We start from the raw sequence: 15,813 nt of genomic DNA, 5'->3' as shown, positions 1-15,813 counted from the left end.
AGGGTCTGCAGGGGACAGCTTTTAAGGAGACCGACTTGTGTGGCTGATACTGTGAGCGAATTTCAAACCCAATTTCTGATCCACAGCAGAGGAGAAGCACAAAGTACAGAATCCTACCCCGGGAGCTCTAGATGTCTAGCAGACGGTGATTTAGTTTCATTTCTGCCATATTTCCAACCCCAGATGACTGGACGGTACGGTGTGGGCAGCCAGTGTGGGGCAGCCAGACCACACCCCTGGAAGGGCAAAAGCGGGAGGCCTGCCATGTGTGGGCCTGGTCCAGGAACAGACGTGGCTCCGCCGTGACCATCAGGCGACACGCCCTGATTTCCTATGAATGGGCGTGGGAGCCACAGGAGGGGACGCCCACAGTGACGGTAAGGGGACGGAGACCCAGGTGGCCCACGTGGGGGCGGGGCAGGGACAGCACTAGACACTTAACTGCAGATTCAGAGGGCCTCCACTGTGTGAATCCTGCTTGTGGAATCCCTGTTCCAGGAGAAGCCTGGTCCTGAGGCTCAGCTGACCAGGTCAGGCCCACCAAGAACAGGGACCTTCAGTCCATCTGCCTAGGCACCTCGGGCCCTGGCTGGTGCTGAACTCTGGGGAGCTGTGTGACATGCAGCGGGGCCTGCCCAGGCACCAAGACCACCCTTCGGGGGCGTTGAAGCTCCTGTTCAAAGTCAAGCCAGCAGCCCAGGCTGGGGCGGCCACATCTGCCTGGGACCTTCCTGGGTCCTGACTGGGTGAAGAAAAGGGGGCCACAACTTGTGGGCCTCTGCTGCTTGGCCCTGCACCACGGGCTCCATCCTGTGGCCCTCCCAAAGGCCCACTTTTGACCCCAACTCGAAGCCTCAGGGACCAATGAAACCATGTCCAACCAGAGCCCTTGGCGCCTGGAAGTGCTCGGGACCTCAGGCCTCCTGCCAGCCTGGCCGTCGGACGGGTGGTCAAGGAAGTGGGCTGGGTGGTGTGCTGTCCTCAGCCACCTGGGCCAGCAGTGACCTCTGCCCTGGCCAAGTAGCAGCTAGGGGAGCATGGCCACCTGTCCAGCCAGCAGGCCAGGCACTTCGCCCAGCCTCATGACGATGCTCCTGCAGCCAGGCTTCCAGAGACCTGCAGTGCAAGAGCACTGAATTGGTCTGGGCAGATGGACTGTCCAGGCCAAAGGGCAGTGTCCACACTGTGGGTGCTCTTGCACCTGCAGGTCTCTGGAGCCTGGCTGCAGGAGCATCGTCATGAGGCTGGGCGAGTGCTGGCCTGCTGGATGGAGGTGGCCATGTCCCCTAGGCTGCTACTTGGCCAGGGCAGAGGTCACTGCTGGCTAACGTGGAGGCTGAGGGGCAGCAGGTGGCTGAGGACAGCACACCCACCCTGCAGAGCCACCATCTGTCCACCTGTGGGCCGCGTCACCCGAAGGCCCAGGTGGCAGGAGGCCTGAGTCCCGAGCACTTCCAGGCGCCAAGGGCTCTGGTTGGACCTGGTTTCATTGTCCCCTGAGGCTTCGAGTTGGGGTTTAGTCCCACTGTGAGGTGTGAAGAGGAGGAAGCTGGGCCTTTGGGAGGGCCAGGGTGGAGCCCGTGGTCAGGAAGAGGGAGAGCCCAGACACGGATGGCTGATATGGGCTCCAGGTCACCCTGTGACCCCCGGGGTGCCTCGGGGCTCTGCCAGCAGGGCCATCACCAGCGGTGACCGGACCTCGCACCTCCAGAACACAGAGCCAAAAGGAGCCTCTTTTCTTCCTGACTGCCCCGCCTCAGGCGTTGTGTTACAGGCCACAGAGAACAGACCCTGCACAGCTGCCCACCTCCCATCACAGTGGACCCGGCGCAGGCTGAAGGCCCCTGGCACCACGACCAGTTCCAACCCACGGAGCCAGCGCCAGGGCCCAGGAGCCCGCGGCACAGCCCTGGCTCCTGCACTCACCTGACAGGTAAGCGAAGCGCCTCTTGAGCTGCTCTTGGATGTCCGCAGCGCAGAGCGGCACGATGTCCTGGTGCATGATCTCATCTGAGGGAGAGAGACACGGTCACTGGAGGAAGCCCTGCCGGCGCCCCAGGGCCCTGCCGGCCAGCCCCTGCCGCACACCCCCGGGGAGGAGAAAAGCTGGCGAGCCGCCCTCTGTTTCTAAGGTGCACAAGAGGCACAGGCGCAGGGAGGGCCAGGCGGGGAGGAGGCCAAGGCGTTGGCCAGGACAGCAGGGCGGGGCCTGACTCACAGGTAAACAAATCCCCTGGTCCCCGCCCACCTGCATGCTGGCAGGGCCCAGACAGCTGGGGCCTCCTGTTGCCTGTGCCACGGCAGGCTGCGAGCCACCACCTGCCACCCCAGGTGCTCTGTCCTTCCTGCTTGGCAGCCTGCTGTGTGCCTGGTCCTGGGGGGCAGGGCGGCAGCAACAGGCGGCCCCCCTCAGCAAGGACGCAGGGCCCAGGGTGCTGGCCTGTCTGCTGCGATCAGGTCTGGGGATGTGCGGGCAGCATGTCCAGCCACACCAGAGCCCATCAACCAAGAGCAAGAGGTTCCAGGGAGACTCGCAGGGGAAGGGAGACCCTGTTGAGGCAGCAGGAGGGCCCTGGCTGGACAGTGCCTGGGGGATTTGCATTCAGGCCAACTGCAGACCGCCCGAGCCAGGACTGGGGTGCTGGCTCGGGAGGTCTTCTTCCCACAGAAGTATCCAGACGGGGCGTTAATGCTGCTTCTCTGATGACACACGGCGGGGCCACTTCTGGGCTGGGGTGAGGGGCAGGGGCAGAGTGCTGGCCTAGCACAAGGCCTGGGCTCCACCAGCACCACAAAGCCGTCACTTCCGCCCCTGGAGGCCAGGCCAGAGACGGGGTGGGGGGGCAGGTGCCACCTGGGCAGCACTGGTCCTGTCCTGCCCCCTGGCCTTGCAAACCACGAGGTCATATGCAGGTCCACCCCCAGACTATGGTGTCCCTCCGTAACCCCAGCTGCTGGCCTGGCGTTGGGAGGAGGCCTCGCAGCCTCAGGGCCCTGGGAGCCCAGGGCGGCACTCGGGGCGCAGAGCCTGTTCCCAGGGGCGGCAGAGGGTGGCTTCCTTCTGTGGGGAAACAGGCTAGAAACGTCACTGCACGGAGGCTGGTGTCTAAAGGATTCCTGGAGAGGTGCTCTGTGGCCCGCACACGCCTCGCCTTGGGGTGCCTGTGTGGGGCCACTGGCCGGGCCGCCCGGGGCTGGGCCTGCAGATGCTCTGTGGGAATCCTGCGATCCTGGACCTGGTTCTGCCCAGGGAGGATCTAGATGTAGAAACGCAGGATCCAGGGGCCAGGTCTTCCTGCAGCTGTGAGCAGCTCTGGGCACTGCCGGGAAGCAAGTTTCCCACAGCAGGGACTGCCCGGGCAGAGGGACGCCAAGGTGTGCCGAGCCCTGGGGCTCCGGCTGGCCAGGTGCTGGAACATACGGCCCTAGTAGAGACCCCACCACGGTCCAACTTCTACAGCGTGTCCAGCCCCAAGGAAGGAGACTCCGAGGAAAGCTGCCCTCGTGGGTCTTTCTGCAGCAACCCTGGGGCCTCACTCTGGACTGGACAGCAGCTACCCAGACAAGCAAGCGCAGGCCCTCCTGAGAACAGCCTGGGCCTCGCTGGGCCAGCTCCCAGGACCCAAGTGCCCCCTGGCAGGGGTCTTCCTGTGGACTGGGGACAGGCTGATGTGTCTGGTGCCATTGAGGGATGGCACAGGGCTTCTTGCCCACTGAATTCTGGCCAAGTTCCTTGGGGGGCTGCATTCTGAGAGGAGTCCTGGCCCTGGGTGGCCTGGTGACCTCAGTCCAGCAAGGTGCCTCCTCCGCGAGCTTCTCTCCACCTCCTACCCAGCAGGCTTCAGACACCCCGACCCACTCACAGGGACACGCCTGGGCTCGGCCACCCCCAAAGGTCGTACAAGTTCCCCATCACGGGCCCATCTCAGGACACGGAGGTGGCCAAGGAGCCTTCGTATTCCTTGCTGTCAAGCTTGAGGGCCTCAGCTCTGGGGCATGGAGGGTGGTGGGCACTTCTTTCAGCTCACTGACGGCCTCTCACCTTCCTGATCCCTGTGTCCACTCAAGATGACAGGCAGTCTGCATTTGGTGAAGAGAGGACATGGACTCCTTCTCTGGCTTCAGTGTGTGGGTGGGGGGCTCAGGAACACATGGAACCGCAGCGTGGACACACCAGGCATGAGCTCCCATGGTCACGCGGCCTGGGGCAGGCAGCGGGCCGCCCAGCTGTCCACTTGATCACAGATCAGGCCGACGGGCCTCACAGAGCTCTTGGGAGCTGGCAGCAGACACTGTCGGCAGAAAGGACCCTGCCACAGTCAGAAGGGTGGCCCAGGGTGGCCCAGGGTGGGGGGAGGCTGAGTTCAGGCCTCCTCCTGTCTCATGGGCCATCAGCTGTGCATCCAGGAGCCAGGAGCAAGGGTGGCCAGCCAGGGGCAGCAGGCCTAACAGCACTCCCTTCCTGGGCTCTCCAGGTGCCCCCTGGGAAGCTGCCCTCCTGTGGCCTCTCTAGGCCCAGGTCCCTCAGCTGTCCAGGACCAGCTCAATCCAGACAGGACTGCAGGGACCCCACTGCCCAGTTTGATCCACACAATGAAGTTGCTCCAAATCCGCCCTGGGGTCCTCAGAGTCCACGGAGGGGCATCGTCTCCCGTCCATTCTTCTCGTCCTTTGTCCGAGGCGCAGGGGCTGGTGTGCAGGTCCTTCCTCCTAACGTCCCCGGGCCCTGGCCTCACCCTGACACCAGGCCTCGCCACAGGGGCGGGCAGCCCCTCTGGGCAGCTCCCCAGCACTCTGTCCACTCAGAGGGCATTCTGACCCTTCACTTTGCCACCAATGGCTGGGAACATGCAGGTGGCAGGGGATGGTGGCACCTTAGGGCAGGCAGGCGGGTGGCCGTCTTGGGGGCAGATCCTGTGGGGGAGCTGCCCTGGATTTGGGTGGGGGAATTGGGCCCTGCTCTACTGGTGACCTAGGCTGGAGTCCTGGCCTCACTCAGAGGGACACAGGGGATGGACAGGGGGCAGGAGAAGAAAGGCTCCCTGCAGGGGCAGCAGGAGAGGGAGCCGCAGGCCGCACAGGACATCCAGGATCTGATAATGGCCTCCTCTCCTGTATCTCTGGCAAGAGGCCTGTCCCAGGGCCTTTGGCTGCTGTCAATCAAGTGGAACAGGTGCATGTCTTCAAGTCCAGGCTGAGATCAGATGGATGAGGTCACTGCCACCTGGGAACAGACCTGCTCTAGCAGGCCCCCTGTGAGGGTCCCCAAGGGTGGAGTGCACATGGCAGGGGACACAAAGAGGAAGGGAGGCGGCAAGGGGGCTCCCGTGTAAATGTGGCCAGGTGATGCCTGAGGCCGGGGCTTCAAAGGAGCCGCACCTCCTCGACGCAGATCAGGGCGGAGGGCAGCATGCCCAGAGCGGCCAGCATTCCTGCCGCCTGCTGGGCTGTGAGGACCTCTCCACTCCTGCTGACCACATGCTGAAGGGCTCGGCCTCGTCCACTTGGTCACCTGAGGCCCACAGGACTCGGCTAGCAGAATTCTCACATTTTATCCCAGGCGTTTTGGGCGAGTCGTGGGATTGGGTGAGACAATGTGCCGTGTCACATGCACAGCAACTCAGAGCGCTTCTCTCCAAATACGCTTTCTGCCTCATCTGGGAGTGAGCCCAGAACTTCAAATGAAGGACCCAGAGCGGGAGCAGCCCACCCACAGGGGACCCGTCAGATGCACGGCTTGGCAGGAATCGCGGGTCCAGAGCCACCAGGGAGGGCTGGCCCAGGGTCGCCTGCAGAGGGCGTCGTCAACGCCACACAGCGGAGCGCGGGTGGCCTCCAGACCCTCACTCCTAGGCCACCCAGCACAGAGCAGGCCTCCCACTTCTGCAGCGTGAAAGGCTGGAGCCCAGACCCAGGATCAGCGCAGAAACCCCCAGCCTCTCCTGGATGCCTGGGGCATGTTCTGACCTGCCCACACCGTGCTGGTCACCACCCACCCTGACGCAGGTGCTCTCAAGGTGAGCCTGGGGACACTGAAGACCAAGGCAGGGTCAACTCAGGTCTTCCTGAGGTAAGCATGGCCCCAGCACCAACACCTGACTCAGCAGGGCCTGAGAGAGGGTCAGCAGGGCCTTGGTGGCCACCAACTCCCCCCTCCACAGCTGGCAAAGCAGGACCCTGGACACACACCACGCCAGGTGCTGGTTTCCAAGCTAGAAGCTGTCCCCTCAAGGACAGCATCTGGAACCTGCTGCCCAGGACGTCCACTGTGTGCTCGCTGCTCGGCAGCCACAGGAGAGACGCGGCAGACTCCAGCTGCAGTCATACCTCGGTTTGTGCCGTGGGATGGACCTGTCCAGCTGCTCTGTCCTCCCAGCAGAGTCTGGGGCTGGACCACCTTGCAGACTTGGCCACGGCCAGGCCTCGTCCATTCCCACCAGAAGAGGGTGGGAGCAGCTCTGCCTGCCCATGCCCGCCGGGCTGTGGCCTGCTGCGGCTCCCTGAGGGGACACTGCCGCAGACCCACCTCTTGGGAGAAAGTGTCCCTGGACCCAGGGCCTGCAACCTGGGGTGGGGGAGTCGGCAGCCCCGACTCACAGCCAGTGCCCCACCGTGAAGACCAGTCTCACAGGACATTGGCGAGCACACACCAGCCTGGAGCAGTTCAGGGAAAACCCAAACACGGACGGCTAGCAGAGTCTCCAGCGTGCTGCCCCCGCCCCACGGCAGCTGGCGCTACGGAAGGTGCAGGATCCCCAGACTTCACCACCTAAAGCGACGTTCTAATTGGCTCTTGTAGGGAATCTTTGATTGCAGTAGAAACAGCAGCCACAGCAGGACTACCACCAAGAACTTTCCACATGTTAATGAGTCTAACTGTCACAGCCACCGGGAGGGAACACTGGCATCCCACTTCTCAGATGAGCAAACCAAGGCACAGAGAGGTTTGCAGACTTGCTGGTTGTCACGCAGCACTGGCTATGGTGATTCTGTGGGTCAGGGAAGGAGGGAGGGGCACCGGAACGGCCCACCTGGAGGCTCCAGGTGGCCTTGCTGGCGGTGGGCTTACGAAGGAGAGAGGGGAATGAGGTGTTTCTGACTTGGCTTGGGGAGAATCGTGGATAAGGCTCAAAGCAACTGAGGAGCAGGGAAGCTGGGCACCCGGGCCTCCCCCAGCTTCCTCGGCACGGGCCACAGCACGGGATGGCTGCCCAGGGCCTCCCGGGACAGCTGGCTCTGGGGATCCCTTGTCTTGTGGCCTAGGTGTCCGTTCCCGTGACTGGGCCTCCAGTTGGCTCTCTCTGTCCCAGGCAGAAAGGAGAGCGAGGGCCTGGGCCACCGCAGCCTCTCGGAGCAGAGGAGGGTGTGGGCTGTGGAGAGCCAGGCTCCGTCCAGGAGGAGGCTGAGGACACCAGGACACGCCAGCGAGCCCTGCAGGTGTCTTGCACAGTGTGGGCCCCACGGCATCTCCAGGCGGCAAAGAAGCACTGTGGCCACCCCCTCGGGTGGTCTCCAGGGGTCACTGTCACCAGGATGCACTTCCCTTGACCTGGACCCCGGTTCCTGGGAAGCCATCCTGCGGGCAGGCCAGGCCCAGCAGCCAGTGGGGGCCACGGCCTGGGTGAGTCCTGCAGTTGTCAGGCGGTCAGCGGCCCTGGCGAGCTTCCCCGCGTCTCTGAGCTGGCCTGTGACCTGGACAACGGTGTCTCTGCCTCCCAGGTGGCATGCACACTCGAGAGCAGGCTGGTGCCTGGTCACCGTGGATATTCCACAGCCACTGGTGCCCTGGACGGGCGACGCCCTCTGCCTGGTCAGTGCCCAACACCACTGTCCTGCGGCTTCCTGACCCCGTGCCGCCTGCACCCCAACATGCACCGCCTCTGCCCCAGTCCTTCCTGGCATCGTCCTGGTTGTTTCCACACCGGGGGGGGGGGAGTGGTGCTTCCCAGCCGAGGGAAGGGACTCTGGGCCTCTCCTTCACCTGCCCAGGTCCTGGGGCGTGGCCACTCAGCACCTATGGCCAAGGTGCAGCACCCATTTGTGGGGCCTGGGGCCGGTTCTGCATAAGCCGCCCACCCTCTGGAAGGTACTATGGACACCTACAGCTGCCCCTGCAGTGGTGCTGGACCTACGCGTAGCAGGCAGACGTACTCCCGCACTCTGGACGGCACCAGGGACCCATGGAGGCCGCTGTGGGGCTGACCAGCCTCCCAGCTGCACCTCACCGTTCAGGAGACACAGGGATAGGCTTCCCTTGCAGGGGCCAGTCCACTCCTGTGTCCACATTCGGAGGTGCAGTGTGGTGGGCATGTGGACACCACGGGGGGCAGCCCTGGCGCCCAGGCCTGCTCCTCAAGTGCACAGAGGGAGCCAAGCTCCATCCTGGGGAGGGGTGGCCCAGCAGGACTTCCTGTCACTGCCCAGCTGGTCTGTGATCTGCTGCCCTCAGCCAGGGCCCTTGTGGGCTGCGGAAGTCCATCCACGGGGGACGACACTCCCCTCTCCCTGCTGCCCCGAGTTCTGGGCTGCTGGGCAGGGTGTCGGTGATTCCAGGCGCAGCGACCCGCGGAGGCTCAGGGTGCCAGTCACAGCGCGCTGGCCACCTCGCTGGGCCCTGCTCTGGATGCCACGCTCCCCACGCGGGGCGGCCCCACCTTGCCCAGGAGCACCCAGCACTGCTGCTCTTACCTGAGCAGCTCCACCTCCTCACAGACGCGAGACTCGCTGCAGGCCAGGCGCTCCGGAGCCCGAACATGAAGACTGCTCCCAACCACTCAAGCGGGGGATGCCCTCAGAGGCAGGGAGCCCCACCCAGCTGGGCTCCCTACGTCTCCTGTAGCTCCCGCTGGTCACAGCCGGCTGTGGCTGCCTCCCCTGCCCCAGCAGGGATCTGGCCTGCTCCAGGGCCCCAGTGCTGGGAGGGTGTTGTGCATAGCTGCTCAGGGCGTTCACTGCACAAGGGGCAGCTGAGCAGACAAGTGGGTGAGAGCCAGCCGGCCCCTGTGCGGAATGTCCCTCGGCACAGACCCTGAGGGTCTTTAGTAGCCAAGGGTCACCTGAGCTCCAGCGGGGAAAGGCCATCATGCTGACCTTGTGGATACTTGCGTCCCCTCTGTCCCTGCAGTGGTCTCTCCCCTGTGGCCCCCTGGGTGCACCTGGCCTCCTGCTGTCCTGCTCAGAGGTCAGCTGGGAGTGCACAGCCTGCTCTCAGCTGCCCCTTCCTGAGCAGCTGGCAGGCCAGGAGGGGTGAGCTGGGAAGAGCCGTTGGTCCTCCGGGACAGCCCCCAAGCTTGGTGGGCAGGGAGGGAAGGCCAAATGACAGGCCATCCCACCCCGTGCTCAGTGTGACCAGGGTCCCTGGAGGACACGGCCATGCCTGCCCGGGCCACGATTCCCGAGCGACGTCATGGACACTAGGTGTCTCGGGGCACACTGTGGGACGGAGCACGAAGCCTCCTCCCTCCAGGCCACAGCAGCTCCAGGACGCAGAGGGCCAGCACCAGGACGCAAGCATGGCCACTGGCTCCTGGCTGCAGCTGCACCACGGCCGGCGGGCCACAGTGGGCTGCTCAGGCACAGGACGGTGGTCCCACCACTGTTCCCGGTGGCTCCCTGTTCCGGCTGATGGGCTAGGGTCCCCCAGACAGAGGCGGACTTGGGAGGGAGGCCTGGGGACAGGCGAGCACAGGAGCCCCTTCAGCCGACAGGAGGAGAGCCGTGGGGAGCAAGGGGCTGGCGCTGGTCACTTACACAGAGCGGCCTCCTGCCCACGGCTCTTGAGAGGTCCTGGGCAGCCTTCCTGAGCTCGCAGGCCCCAGGCTTTCCCAGCCGCGCTGCAAACACAACTGACCGTACAGACGCAGATCTCAGGTTCGCAGCGTGAGGCTTTGACTGACCGTACAGACGCGGATCTCAGGTCCGCAGCGTGAAGCTTTGCTAACTGATGGCCGCGGCAGCTCATGGTGGAGTCCCCTGCTTTGTGTGCAGTTAAAACACGGGACTTCCTGTCTTAGCAAGTTAAGTCTGGACACAGTGCTGACCACAGGCACCCAGCTGCCCACTGGACATCCGGAATCTACTAGTTCTGAGTGCCCAAATGTCATGTCCTTTGACCTAAATCCCCCACCGCCTGAGTCCAGCCCCAGGGACTGAAGTCCACATGCTAACCCCCCAGTCCCACTCAGTTCCACGTGGGCGAGAGCTCAGCCTTCGACTGTGCCTGGCTGATCTCAGGTACCACGTATCCTCCAGCTTTGTCCACGCTGCTGGCAACGACGGGCTCTCTTGCTTTTCAGGGCTGAAGACGACTCCTCCACATCTGTGCACACGTCGTCTTGACCTGCTCGCCCGCTGATGGACACGCAGGCCGGTTCCGTTTGGGGCCGTGCAGGTGTCCTGCTCTCCCTCGGCAGGCTGGCTCCAGTCCCTCTGGGGTAGAGCCGATTCTCACGCCGGCTTCTTTTTGGTTCTTTTAGGAGCCTCACGCTGTTTTCGAGGTGGCTGTGCTGGTTCACATTCCCACCAGCGTTTGTGAGGGACTCCTTCTCCCCCAAAACCATCTCATGGAGACCAGAGGAAGTGGGCACAAGCCTGAGCCCGAGGAACTCCTGTGGCCATGGCGCTGTGCTCTGTGCGGGTGTCACTGCCCAGAAGTCTCAGGGCGCGGAGGCTGGAGGCAAGCAGGGAGGGTCTTGCCACACCCTCCGAGGGGGACCTGGGCCACCTGGTTCCTCTCCAGGGCCTCCTCACTTGCACCGTGGGCCAGAGCTCTCGCCTCGTGGGACAAGGTGCCATTCTGTGAGCAGGCCGAGGCCTTGTGCTCCGGACAGCAGGTGGCTGAGGGAGGCCGCCAGGCACGGGACACCCCCGGGGCACACAGGTGGCCAGGGCCCAGTGAAAACAGGAGGCTGCGCCGTGGCCCTCACTGAGGAGGGCCCGGGGTGGTGCTGCCGGCCAGCAGGTCTTGCCAGGAAGTGAACTCGGGTGGCCGTGGGAGCAGACCCAAGGGCGCGTCACCGGGCCCTGCTGCCGAGACCCAGAGCTACACAGCCCCCCTCCTGGGGAAGACCCCAGAGCGAGGCCAAGCCCAGTCAAGGTCCCACGAGGCAAACCAGCAGACAGGTGCGCGGGTGGCCGAGCCATGTCCTCACCTGCTCAGTGATTCTTTCTGCTGAGGCCCTCGAGCCTCAGAGGACCTGGCTAACCTGTGAGCTCTGCTGCTTAGCAACACCGAGGTCCCAGGTCTCTGGAGAAGAGCAGCCTCCTCCCTCGGAAACCCAAGCCTCCGCAGGCAGGGGGTGGAGGGCGACCGGGCTCTGCCCCCGCGCAGCTCGGCGCAGAGCTCCACCGGTGTGTGCTCGTTTGTGTTTCACCCATGGTGCCCGGACCCTGCCCATGGCCTCGCCTCTGCCCCACTGTGGGTGGGCGGCCTTGGCGAGGACGGGAAGCAGGGGCCAGGTTTGGGGGCCACTCTGATTTGGGGCCAGGCACCCATCTCCCAGCTGAGACACCCTGCCCAAGGTGGAGGGCGTAGGGCCAGCACCGTGGCCGCCTGAGAACTTCTGTGCTCACCTGGCCAGACTTGTCCCAGGGGACGAGAGCTGAATGGTCAGGCCGAGAGAAAATGGGCCACAGAAGCAGGCCAGCCTGATGCCTCCAGAGCCCGAGGGTGGTCTCAGGTGGCTGGAGGGGGAGGCGGAGGTGGCAGGAGCACTGTCACCACCCCCATCCACAGAACACAGGACTCTCCCCTTCAGAAGCTCAGAGGACGCGGCTGCCCTTACAGTAGACATCAGCCCGGGTCAGAGGGCCTGGCCGCGGGTCTTCTGTGCCATGAGGAGTGGGTCAGAAATGGGGACGCACCTGTGGGGGGCCTCGGGCCAGGCCCAGGGAGCTCAGCCCCCAGCAGCCCCAGCCTCGTTGCTGCAGTCCCCAGGTCTGCTCTGGACCTCTGCATGCTGGGTTCCAAGGAAGGACGGAGCAGGATGGCACACACCACACGCCACATGCCACACTCTCACACACACCACACACACACATGCCACACGCCACACACCACACACTACACACACACACACCACACACTCACAGACGCCACATGCACAGATGCCACACACCACAGGCACATGCCACATGTACACACACCATGTATCACACATACCACACGCAACACACATGCCACATGCACCACACACGCCAAACACACCACATAGGCCACACGCACCATACAGCCACACGCACACACGCTACATGCCACATGCCACAGCCACACACGTGAACACGTCACACACGTGCACACTCATACACAGCCCAAAGGAGCCCTCAATGTTGGGGAGTGGAGCTATTTTGATGGCTTTAGCTTCTCTAATCCAGTCTGAGATAATCACGCGTGAACATAAAAACCAAAGAACTCTCTGGGCCCGGGGAGGTGCCATGGGTAACTCCAACAGCAGCCAAGTCCACCTGTTGAGAGGCAGAGTGTGGCCGGCAGACATGTGCCAAGCTGCCTGGGCTCTGGAAGAAGCTCGACTGGCCAGGTCAGAGGGGGCTCCCTGCACCGTCCAGGCGCCTTGCAGGAGCCCAAGGGCTTGGGAGGGGAATACACAAGACCTGCACATACCTGAAGACGACGGGTCACATCAGGAGGCCCTCACCAGGGACACCTCCAGACACCAAGCCACAGCCCACAGCACGGGGAGCAGGAGAAGCTGCAGAGGCAGAGGGACGAGGGCACAGGACGGCTCAGGCATGGACGGTGCTCATGGTGTGAGCTGGGCAGAGCAGGCCAGCCAGCCAGAGCCACCAGCGTGTGCGCAAGACAGGGGCCAGAGAGGGACGGCGAGAGGGAGGCAGATGGAGACGGAGGGACTGAGAAGGGGCAGAGTCATGGAGAGAGAGAGAGACAGAAAGATGCAGACAGAGAGGCAGAGATGGGCGGGGCGGGCAAGGCTGGGAGTCGGCCCTCCCAGGACCTCGGGAATGGGGCCCACGACAGGAGGAGGTGACCCCGGGCCACACACCACACACACGCCACACGTGTGTGCCATTCTGGAACCTGCCACCCTGAGCAGCCGGGGGCACGGCGGTGGATCTGGGGCCCACGCGGTCCCCGACACACGCCGTAGTCCAGTGCACGTGCTGCAGGCCAGCTCCGGCTTCGGGCCGGCCGCAGGACTTTTCCCAGCCTGCCACCCACCTTGCCCCCCGGTGTGCACAGCAGGCCGGGTGAGTGACATGGTCAGGGGCCTGCACTCCCAGGGAAGTGCCCACTCAGGGGAGGCACCTCCTGCGCACACCACCAGCAGCTGGTCTTCGTGAGTCCAGCAGGAACCTTTGGGGGCAGGAGAACCACAAATGGTTCTCATCTACCATCAGAACCAAGGGTGCCGTGATACACCAGGCATCAGCAATGTCCAGGAACCCAAACTCACACCAGGTAGGGAAGCTCCTGGCCGCAGAGTCCCGCCCACTGCCCTGCCACCAGGCGTGGGTCGCCTGTGCTGGAGACGCCTCCGACCAACAGCCTTGCCCCCCGCGGCGGCCTGGGTTCCTACGCCCGAGGGCACTGGGCAGGGTGGGAGGAAGCCTCCCTTGGGTCCTGTGACCCCGCTTTGGCCAGCTGGCTTTCTCCTCAGACCTGAGCGCTGCACCCCGCGTTGGACCACGAGTGGCTGAGAGACCGCTCTGCTCTCGCCTGCTGGGGACGTCCCTGTAACCGGCCACTTTCCACACAGTGGCTTTGTGTTAAAATTTGAAACTTTTATGTTTGTTGGTTGTCACTAAGAGCTGAGGTCCGGTCCATTAGAATTCAAGAAGTACTGTATGAAAGATGCATCGGCCCTGGACAGCATGCCCACCGGAAAGTGTGATTGCCACAGATTACTTCAAAACCAGTGTCCTTCCCTTCTCGGGACTGCGTGACCCACAGGCCATTCCTCTCCACATGCCCTCACTCCCTCTGGTCCAGCCGGGCAGCTCTGCTCACGCCTCCTGGACCCTCATTCTCTTAGTCGCAAAGCCCACGTCACAATGGGCCAGTGTCCATCTCACAAGCACCGCCCTCTGGCCAAACAAGCCCCGACACGAGATCACAGAGACCCCCAGGACACGGTCAGCTCACCGTGACTCTAGCCATCTAGTCCTGAGTCCCACTGCCCCAGCATCGAGGAGCCAGCCATGAGTCAGCCAGCGCCCTCAGTGTCCCTGCGAGGGGGAGTGGCAGCCTGGCCCCCCAGGCCCTGGGGCCGCCTACACCAGGAGGATCCAGGACAAAGGAGCCACGGCGAGCTTATTTCCCGTCTCTGAGAGGCAGCGGCGCCGGCCTCTCCATTCCAGGGGGCACGCCAGGGAGGGGCGGGCAGCGCAGCCCAGACCCCTCGCCCAAGGAGGTGCCGCCTCCACCTCCCGCCCGGCCTGAGGCTCCTGATCCATGTTGGCGTGGGAGCGCCTGGCACGCCCTCCTGTCTCCTCCGGGCTGAACAGGGGCATGGGGAGCGGCTTTGTCAGCAGGCCCCAGCACCAGAACGTCACCACCTGGCCTCGTCCCATGCACACCGTCCCCAAGACACCCACAACAGCCCCCACCCACAAACCGCGGAGCCAGGCACACCTGTGCTGGTCTTCAGCACGAGCCACAGGGCCGTGATGTCCCGGGACAGCAGGGAGACCAGACTTAGGGTCATTCCGTCACCTCCGCGCGGGTCAGGAGACTGAGACCTGCTTCCCAGGATGTCCGACTGGGGCGCACCGAGGAGAATGGCGGGGCTCCATCTTGGCGGCGGAACGGGACGCGCGCCTCCCTGAGCTGCTGCGCGGGGCTGGCCTCTGGGGGCCCCGGGCTGCTCCTCCTGGCCTCAGATGCGATGTCCCTGACTAAGGAGCCGAGGCTCGTTTACCCTGCGGTGCAGACTTAACCGTTGAAACCCTGGAGCCACAGCCCTGCTGGCAGCCGCTCAGCTCCCAGTTGCCTGTCTGGACCCTCCCTGCAGGGGCCCCACACTCAGGCAGGTCCTCCACCAGACGTTCTGGGACCCCAGCCGCAGGAGCCCCGCCTCCACCAGGTCCAGTGGGGACACCTGAGGGACGCTGATCCACAGGGAGGCTGGGCTTCTGCCCAGTGACGCCCACAGGAGGCTGCCAGCGGGAGCCCCATGGGCAGCTGCTCTGCTCTTGTCCAGCTGTCCACAGGAAGATCCTGGAATAGCTCTGAGAGCCGGGGCGCAGCTCCGGGCAGCCAGACGCCCGAGGAGGGAAGACCACAGGAGAAGGGGCCTGCGGCCACGAGACCGGGACCTCGACCAGGAAGGGCTCCCGGCCCCCTCGGGGACCTCCAAGGGCAGGCTTTGTTCTCAGCACCACTGGGGACTCGGGCTGCTGGCCTGAGGACCACAGGGCAGCGGAACCGAGGGCCAAGGCCCCCGAGCTGGAGCCCTGGAAGAGGGCGTGGCCAGTGTGGGGGTCGAGCAGACCCCCCGCACAGGGCTCTGGGTTTCTGTGGGGCTGTTTGCTGTCCCCCAACTCCCACCACCCTCGTGTGTGCTTGGGTTCCTACCCCACGCCTCCCTCCGGGTACCTAGTGGTCACGCACAGGCTGTGTGGTCAGGCCCCGCCCCATGTCCTCTCTGTAAGCCCCGCAGGTGACAACTTCATCAGGCTCCCAGGCCTCCAGCCCCCGCAGCCTGCTGTGGCCTTAGGCCCCCTGGCCCACCTCCAGTGGTGAGACGGTGGACAGTGAGGCCAGGGGAAGGCCCACAGCTTCCCAGGTCCCTGCCTGTATGGACGGCCACTGAGGCCCCTCCTGGACGGTGGCTGCAG

The 15,813-nt window shown here is 64.3% G+C and overlaps 1 protein-coding gene across 10 annotated transcripts in view; it reads right to left on the bottom strand.

Annotated features, from left to right (window-relative positions):
- Positions 1-15,813, bottom strand: part of Mcf2l (MCF.2 cell line derived transforming sequence like) — an 84,827-nt gene that overhangs the window by 49,929 nt on the left and 19,085 nt on the right. For all 10 annotated transcript variants that reach the window (XR_013092866.2, XR_013092867.2, XM_076872314.2 and 7 more), the window contains exon 2: positions 1,927-2,010. Coding sequence is in view for 8 of the 10 variants with exons in the window: in XM_076872314.2 (XP_076728429.2) it covers positions 1,927-2,010 (84 nt within the window). In the remaining 2 variants the exon portion in view is untranslated. The remainder of the gene's footprint in view (positions 1-1,926; positions 2,011-15,813) is intronic.

Source organism: Callospermophilus lateralis, chromosome 12, assembly GCF_048772815.1.
Source record: "Callospermophilus lateralis isolate mCalLat2 chromosome 12, mCalLat2.hap1, whole genome shotgun sequence".
NCBI lineage: Eukaryota > Metazoa > Chordata > Mammalia > Rodentia > Sciuridae > Callospermophilus > Callospermophilus lateralis.
Note: the sequence above shows the minus strand (reverse complement) of the source record. Positions and strands in the feature narration are given on the sequence as shown.